The sequence below is a fragment of the Bos indicus x Bos taurus genome, chromosome 25, assembly GCF_003369695.1.
Source record: "Bos indicus x Bos taurus breed Angus x Brahman F1 hybrid chromosome 25, Bos_hybrid_MaternalHap_v2.0, whole genome shotgun sequence".
In the NCBI taxonomy this organism is placed as follows: Eukaryota; Metazoa; Chordata; class Mammalia; order Artiodactyla; family Bovidae; genus Bos; species Bos indicus x Bos taurus.
In genome coordinates this window covers 26,965,994-26,974,592 of record NC_040100.1, presented here as the reverse complement: position 1 = coordinate 26,974,592, position 8,599 = coordinate 26,965,994, and the positions used below count along the sequence as shown (strand labels likewise).

At 52.9% G+C, this 8,599-nt stretch overlaps 1 protein-coding gene across 1 annotated transcript in view; it reads left to right on the top strand.

The window, feature by feature from the left end:
- Positions 1-795: 795 nt before the first annotated feature.
- XYLT1 (xylosyltransferase 1) overlaps positions 796-8,599 on the top strand; it is a 350,343-nt gene continuing 342,539 nt past the window's right edge. The window contains exon 1 of the mRNA XM_027528095.1: positions 796-1,175. Coding sequence (XP_027383896.1) covers positions 813-1,175 — 363 coding nt within the window. The 5' untranslated portion in view covers positions 796-812. The remainder of the gene's footprint in view (positions 1,176-8,599) is intronic.

The following is an 8,599-nucleotide window of genomic DNA, read 5'->3' as shown; positions in this document are numbered from 1 at the left end:
CCTGACACGTTTCTCGCGTCTCCACCTGCCAAGCAGTCTCTGCCCAGAGAAGACGCCTGGACCGCAAACTCCGGGCGGGGAGCTCGCTCCACTCAGCTGTTTCGGGCTTGCTTCCCACATGGAAGGCTGGATCTCAGGACCCCCGAGCCTCCCGACCTCCCCTAGATTCTGAACGGGCCCGTCCTCACCCCAAGCTCCCTCTTCCTTTTATGCCTCCGGCCTCGTCTCCTCGGCCGCGGGCGGGGACTGTCCCCCTTCCCCCCACCCACTCCCGCCGGGGTCCGGGGGACCCGGGGCCCTCTCTGCTCGCCAACGCCCCCTTCCTCTCCCTCCTTCTTTTCCCTCCCTCGCCCCGCCCCCAGGCCCGCCCCTCTCCGCCCCGGCCCACGTCCCCCCGGGCCCCGTGCCCCCAGCCCCCGGCGCCCCCGGGCCCGGGGCAGGGGCTGCGGGGCGGGGGAGCCCCGCGGGCGAGGCCCCCGCCCTCCCCGCGCGCCCCGCCCGGGCGCGCGCACCCGCCGCCCCCCTCCGCGGCCTCCGGCTCCCCGCCTCCCCGCCTTCCCCTCCTCCTGGTGACGTCCGGGTCCCTGCCCGTCTGAAAACTCCGCGCCGCGGCGGTGGAGGCGGCGGCGGCGGCAGCGGCGGCGGCGGCGGAGGAGGAGCAGCGGCGAGCCGAGGCGGCGGCGGCGGCCCGAGCGGGAGACCAGGCGGCGGCGGCGGCGGCGGCGGCGGCGGCCGCGGGAGCCGCGGGGAGCGCGGGGGCGGCCCGGAGCGCCCCGGGTCCCCGCGCCCCGCTCGCCCGCCGTGCTCCGAAGATGGTGGCGGCGCCGTGCGCCCGGAGGCTGGCCCGGCGCTCGCACTCGGCGCTGCTCGCGGCGCTCACCGTGCTGCTGCTGCAGACGCTGGTCGTGTGGAATTTCAGCAGCCTCGACTCCGGGGCAGGGGAGCGCCGCGGGGGCGCAGCGGCCGGCGGTGCGGAGCAGCCGCCCCCGGCCCCGGCCCCGCGCCGCGAGCGCCGGGACCTGCCCGCCGAGCCGGCTGCAGCCCGAGGAGGAGGCGGCGGCGGCGGCGTAGGAGGAGGAGGACGGGGGCCCCCGGCGCGGGCTCGGGGAGGCGGCCCCGGAGCACCCCGCGCGCAGCAGCCGGCCAGCCGAGGGGCACTGGCCGCGCGGGCGCTGGTAAGATGCCCTTTCGGCTCGCGTCCTGAAGGGAGCAATGGAGGGAGGGAAACCGGAGGGCAGGCGGCCGGACCCCACGCCCCCCCCACCACCCCCAGCCCTTGAACCCCACTCATCAGATCGGGACTCCCCAAGCCTGCTGGCCCCACATCTCTTTCCCCTGGAAGCAGGGGCTGGGTCCCTGCCCCATCCCGAGTCTGAGGACTGCCCCCTGGGGGTCTGGGGAAGTTATCTCCAAGGAGGCGCTTTTAGGGGTTACCGGAGCCTGGCTGGGTGCCTATCCCCGTCACTCTAGCTAGGCGCCCCGACTTGCTCTGTGCTTGTGGGTGTTGCTGCCTCACTCCGGGTCTGAGACCCTGGACCGTGCCGGGATCCGCAGCCGCTGTTCCGGCGGTGGTGCTCAGCGCATCTCTGGTTTTTGCCTAGCTGGGTGCACACCACTCAGTCCTCCGTCTGCTGCCTCGTTGTCTTTGCCTGGCTTGAGAGGGGTCTGATCCCAAGTCCTCACCCGTGCCCCGGAGTCAAGACTCTGTCTCCAGTGCCCGGTCTTACTTTGAGTCTCCTGTTTTGCATCCCTGGATGCCTGAGACTCCTGTCTCTACCTTGTCCATGTCTAACCTTGCTCTCTCCTGGTTCCCTGTCTCCAGTATCAGGGCATGGCCCCTTCTCCTAGGCGTTTGTGTCCAGGTCTCTGTCGTAGTGTGTGGCTCGTTCCTGTCACCAGCTGTGTATCAGATCACATCACCTCAACTTAGGCTTCTGTGGGTTTACTTTGCACCTCCTTGGGTGTGAACAATCCAGGCTCTGAAACTGTTCCCTCCGCAGATCTTCTGGGCTATCTGGGTGTCTTCTACCCTGCCCACGACCTCTCCCGGGAGGCCCTTCACACCTTAGTTGGCCCGCCTTGCTTAGCCCACTGAACTCAGAGCACACAGGAGAGGTCAGAGTCCCCACCTTTGAGCCAGGGTCTCAGCACCTGTGGGCGTGTCTGTCTTCAAGCTTAGGGATGTGTCTGTATCTTCCTGATGTGTCTGTATCTTCATCCCTGCTGCTTGCCCACAGAGCTTCTCCCAACCCTTGGGGACATTAGACACCAGGGGGTAATTTCAGGCTCTTAGGCACTGAATGCATGTCTCTGTCACCTGTCACTTTGGGAGCCTTCACTGAAAGCTGCCTTCAGACACAGTGTGATGCCCTTTGATCTGCCAAACTTCTTTGGAGGCAGAGAGGCGACCCTCTTTGCCAGAGTGCAGTTCTTTGTGTCTGTGGGCTGAGCCAGCCCAAGGCGTGATGCGATGGCATTTCACGTTGCTGGCTGGTCTGTGTGGGTAGCAGGGAGAAGTCTTTTCCCCTTTCCCAGGGAGGAGGATGGAGTGAAAGTCCCGGTGGGGAACCAGAATGTTCCGAATGCCTCTTATTTGTAGCAAAGGGTACTCTCAGACACTGCCTTTGAACTCCAGGAGTGGATAGTGATGTGTTTGGGCAGAAATGCAATTAGAAGTTCTTTCTGGAGTCGGAGCCCTTCAGGGAGGTGGGGTGGGAGGAGGTTCAGGACATGCACTGCTAGCCCAGTGTGAGAACATGTAGGATGGCCATGGAAGCGTGGGGCTAACTGTATCCTTTGCATCTGGGGTCCAGATGGGCGTCAGGAGGTGCTTTTCCCCATGCACATACCACCTGTTGAAACAAGTGGAGGGAGGGAAGCAAGCCTGGTTGGCTGATTCCTTCCTGGGTCTCTGACATTTTGGAGCCTACGTCCACACCTGTTCTCTGGGTGTTCAGTTCTCTGTCTTCTTCTCTCATCCTCCAGCTGGGCTGTGCTGAGGTTAGCAGTTGGGAAGGTGGGAGAGAGCGTGCCTCTTTTCCTTTTCTATTCCTGTTGGAATGCCGGTTCCAGCAGCTGAGGTCCTTTGCTTTTCTGAAACTCTGCTCTCGTCTGCAAGTTCAGTGACTGTCCCCCTACACACACCTCCCAGGCTCTCAGTTTCTTCCGATATAGACACACCTGTATTTTTTGTCCCCTTTTTTCTGTCCTCCCCCTTCTTTGTGGCTGTCTACCATGCAGTTGTTCACTGCCGTCTCACCTGGATTTGTACTGGATATTTAATCTGTTTGTCCATGTCCTTGCTCTTCCCTTCCCCGATGATGTCTACCCCCGTGCCCTGTCAGATCCTGAAATCACAGCGCAGACCTGCAGGGTGGAGCCGGGGGCCCATCCTCCTGTAGCTGTGCCCACCCAGCCCCTGCCCTTCCACGGAGCTCAAGGAGACCAGAAGGGGGCAGGCTGTTCCCAAAGTCTGGCTTTGCCTGAGCTTAGATTGCAGCCTAGGAGGAGAGGACCAGACCCTTTGGGCAGGCCACTGAGGCCCTCAGAACATGCGGTCTGTTTGCAGACCCCGCACTGGCTGCTGGTGCGTGATGCTTCGGAGGGAGATTGGGGAGTGGGACTTAAAAAAAAAAAATCCCCGTGATTTTCCAGAGCTAGTTAGGCGCATGCTTGGGAGATGATGCTTCATCTCTGTGCTCTGAAGAGGGTGGGGTGGGCAGTTGTGGTTTTGGGTGCAGAGAGACTCAGCACTGGTGGTGGTGGTGGTGGTGGGTATGTCTCAAAGAGTGTCAGGCCGACACTGTGTTCAGGTTATTTTCTAAACTAGACTTAGCTGCTTCCTTGTGCTCACCTTTCCAGAGCTTCTGCATTTGTACTTTTTCTGTTTGGGGAGCTGCATCCCAGTGGAAGGGCCTGATTGTCGTTTTGGTGCGTTTTGAGAAGCCAAGAAGAAACACCCAGTTTCTCAAGCAGACAGAGCCAGAGAGCTTGCGGGTGGTGGCGAGACGGGCATTTCCCTGAAAGATTTGCAGGCTTTGCCTCTCAGCCTCTCCCAAAGCTCTTACAGATTAGAATTGTTGGGCGGATGGCAGCTGAGTTCCGTGGCTGTGGCACTCATTCCTTCATGGGGTCTTCAGTACGCTCTGGGTTTTACTGTCATCTCAGAATGTAGGAAACAGATGGGCTCACTTATAAAGGGAGGGAAAACGTCGAGGAGAGTGTCAGAAAGATCACACTACAGGTTCTGAATCAGTTTGCGGGAGAATGAAAGGAGCTGTGTGTTAATGTAATGAATGTTTATTTTCTTTCCCCTTGCCTCCAGTGATCCTCTGAAGTCCTCACATTATTGCTTGAATCCTTAGATAAACTATTACTCAGTAAGTTTCATTTAAGAAACCTAATTTTTTATTGTCCTGACACACACAGACACAGGCACAGGCACACACACATACACACACTTAAAGTAGAATGGTCTTTCTGTGTTGTCTGACCCCTTTGAAATGTTGATTTTTCGGCAGAAATTCCTCATACTTCACATTACTCAGATAACTCAGGACTTTTTCAGACATTGGCAGTGACTTTGAAAAGTTGGTTCACTGTATCCAGATCGCCTCTGGTTCTAACAGCCTCAGAGGCGTAGCTTTTCTTTCTATCCAAATGTTTTGAGACCAGAGAGAACAGAGGGTAGTTTATTGATGGTTCGTTTTTCTCACACTCTCAATGGAGTTTTATTTTGCTTGAGCAGTGCATTACACTTTGTATACAGAAATATGCATCATTGAACAATATTTATCTTGATGCAAATGCTGCCATCTGCTTAATCATATCCTGAAAAAATGTTAAATAAAATAGATAAATAAAAGTAGAAATTATTATATGCATATATGTATATGTAATATTTACATTCACTTTCTTTCCAGTCTTCTTACACTTTAGACGTTCTCTCTAGTTCATCAGTTCTTTTTATTTTAACCTTCCAGAAGGTTGAGTGACAGATGCTTGCTGTTTTGCAAATAGGAGGCCAAACTGTAAGTTCCTATTTGCTGGGGATTGTCCAACTTTGATCCATCCTCTTAATAGAAAAGGAAATTATTTTGATCTCGACCAGATATCTGACATCATTGTGTGTGTGTGTGTGTGTGTGTATTTCCCCAGAAAACAACATATCCTTAAGCAAGTGTCTGTCCTCCCACCCAGAGCTATTTATGATCAACGGGGCATTAAATCTACATGCAGAAAGAGGAAAATGCACGGTGCCGTCATAACTGGACTGCCCAGGGTCAGGGCTGTCCTGGTCTCTAGCTTGGTCAACTCCGCCCTAAGACTTGTCACTTAAGATAAATCCTCATTTTTTTCATTTGCATCTCCCACTTCTATTGCTTGCAATCCCTATCTACCAGAACCAAAGAGAATGGTTTGAGGAAACCATTTGAGGAAAATGCAAAAGTAAATACAAACTCAACCTCATAAAACCCAAGCTCAAAGGAAGGGCTGTGGGAGCAGGTGTAAAGTCACAGGAAACCTGTGCCAGGCCCTAGTACAAGGGACAGAAAGGCGTTGGTTGCTAAATCATGTCTGACTCTTTGTGACCCCATGGACTGTAGCCTGCCAGACTTCTCTGTCCTTGTGATTCTCCAGGCAAGAGTACTAGAGTGGGTTGCCATTCCCTTCTCCAGGGGATCTTCCCAACCCAGGGACTGAACCCAGGTCTCCAACATCTCAGGCAGATTCTTTACCATTTGAACCACAGGGAGGGATACTCAGGGGACAAAGGCCTCTGTTAACTACCCTTGGGTCCGCTCCTGCCAGGTTCAGATCCTGGCTCTGTTCTGGGCCGTCCCTGGGATCTTTGGCAAGTTATTCTAACTTCATTCCTCTGAAAATCAGGGCCACCTCATGGGGTTATGTGAGGATGAAATGTAGAAAGACGTGTGAGCTAGTTTGTGCCTGGCACATAATAAATGCTCAGATGTGAGCCATTATTCTTAAAAAGAAACTCTTCGTGTGTTTGAAAATAAGCAAATTTTTGCAATTACTCATTTTTCCAAGCCAAGTAGGGTTTGACTGTAATCCAAGGCAGTAGAATGCGTCCAACTCCTCTGTGTGTCAGCCTTGGAGCAGGATGGAATGTGGGGGAGAGGGGAGTACTAACATTTATGGAGTGACGACTGTATGCCAGGCATCCTTTAGGTGCTTTACATGCATGATGTTGTTCATTGCTCAGACACACACAGTAATTCAGGATGAAAGAAAGGGTTGCATACAAAATTGAGACTACGGTCTCCTGGCTAGAAATCACCAGTTTTCTGGGTACAGTCTTCAACAGTATGTGAACTGAGAACTTCCAGATGTTCAAGCTGGATTTAGAAAAAGCAGAGGAACCAGAGGTCAAATGGCCAACATCCGTTGGATCTTAGAAAAAGCAAGAGAGTTCCAGAACATCTACTTCTGCTTTATTGACTACACCAAAGCCTTTGATAGTGTGGATCACAACAAACTGTGGAAAATGCTTAAAGAGATGGGAATACCAGACCACCTGACCTGCCTCTCGAGAAACCTGTATGCAGGTCAAGAAGCAATAGTTAGAACCAGACATGGAACAACAGACTGGTTCCAAATTGGGAAAGGAGGACGTCAAGGCTGTATATTGTCACCCTGCTTATTTAACTTATATGCAGAGTACATCATGCAAAATGCCAGGATGGATGAAGCACTAACTGGAATCAAGATTGCCGGGAGAAATACCAGTAACCTCAGATATGCAGATGGCACCACCTTTATGGCAGAAAGTGAAGGAGAACTGAAGAGCCTCTTGATGAAAGGGAAAGAGGAGAGTAAAAAAGTTGGCTTGAAACTCAACATTCAGAAAACTAAGATCATGGCATATGATCCCATCACTTCATGACAAATAGATAGGGAAACAATGGAAACAGTGAGAGACTTTATTTCCTTGGGCTCCAAAATCACTGCAGATAGTGACTGCAGCCATGAAATTAAAAGACACTTGCTCCTTGGAAGAAAAGCTATGACCAACCTAGGCAGCATATTAAGAAGCAGAGACATTACTTTGCCAACAAAGGTCTGTCTGGTCAAAGCTATGGTTTCTCAGTAGTCACGTTTGGATGTGAGAGTTGGACTAAAAGGAAAGCTGCTACTGCTAAGTCACTTCAGTTGTGTCTGTGCGACCCCATAGACGGCAGCCCACCAAGCTTCCCCGTCCCTGGGATTCTCCAGGCAAGAACACTGGAGTGGGTCGCCATTTCCTTCTCCAATGCAGGAAAGTGAACAGTGAAAGTGAAGTCGCTCAGTTGTGTCCGACTCTAGCGACCCCATGGACTGCAGCCTACCAGGCTCCTCCATCCATGGGATTTTCTAGGCAAAAGTACTGGAGTGGGATGCCATTGCCTTCTCTGAAGGAAAGCTGAGTGCCAAATAATTGATGCTTTTGAACTGTGGTGTTGGAGAAGACTCTTGAGAGGCCCTTGGACTGCAAGGAGAGCCAACCAGTCAATCCTAAAGGAAATCAGTCCTGAATATTCATTGGAAGGACTGATGCTGAAGCTGAAACTCCAATTCTTCGGCCACCTGATGTGAAGAACTGACTCATTAGAAGAGACCCTGATGCAGGGAAAGATTGAAAGCAGGAGGAGAAGGGGACGACAGAGGATGAGATGGTTGGATGGCATCACCAACACGCTGGACATGAGTTTGAGCAAGCTCTGGGAGTTGGTGATAAACAGGGAAGCCTGGCATGCTGCAGTCCAGGGGGTTGCAAAGAGTCGGACACAACTGAGCTCCTGAACTGAACTGGGTACCAGTTACATGGTGGGGATAATGAGGGCTCTGCAGATGTTACCTCACTGTCTCAATGAATCCTCTCAACTCTGTGGGATAGCACTGTTACTGTCCCTACTTGATGGGGAAAATGGGGCTCAGAGTGGAAAAGCAGCTTGATCGCTAAGATTGTGCTGAGGAGCAGCAGAACTGGAATCCAGACCTAGGACTGCCCCATTCCACTCAATGTCCAGATTTCAGAGTGCCTTGTCTGTAGAGGTCTTTGAAAAACCCTATATGCAGCTGGGTCTTTGCTGAAAATCTTCATGTCACTTTCCTTGTTGCAGATTCATAAAAATATGCCAGCCCTAGAAAACGAGCAGATGTGCAGCTTTTCTTGAATCAGACCCCTGAATAATGAGATGAGGTAGAAGGGCTTCCCTGGTGGCTCAGACAGTAAAGAATCTGCCTGCAGTGCAGGAGGCTGAGGTTCGATACCTGGGTCAGGAAGATCCCCTGGAGAAGGGAATGGCAACTCACTCCAGTATTCTTGCCTGGGAAATCCCATGGCCAGAGGAGTGTGGCGACCTACAGTCCATGGGGTGGCAAAGAATGGGGCACAGCTGGGTGACTGCCACTTTTCACTTTCAGGAGGGTAATCATAATAATAGCAGTGATGCTTCTGTAACAGTTATGGCTTACCAGGAATTGTTTTAGTCCTCCTTATGTATTTTATTTTTTCAAAGAATGTACTATTATGTTTCAACAGCCAACAATCATGATGCTTAATAGAACCAGGCCCTGTTTGAGGTGTTTCACAAAT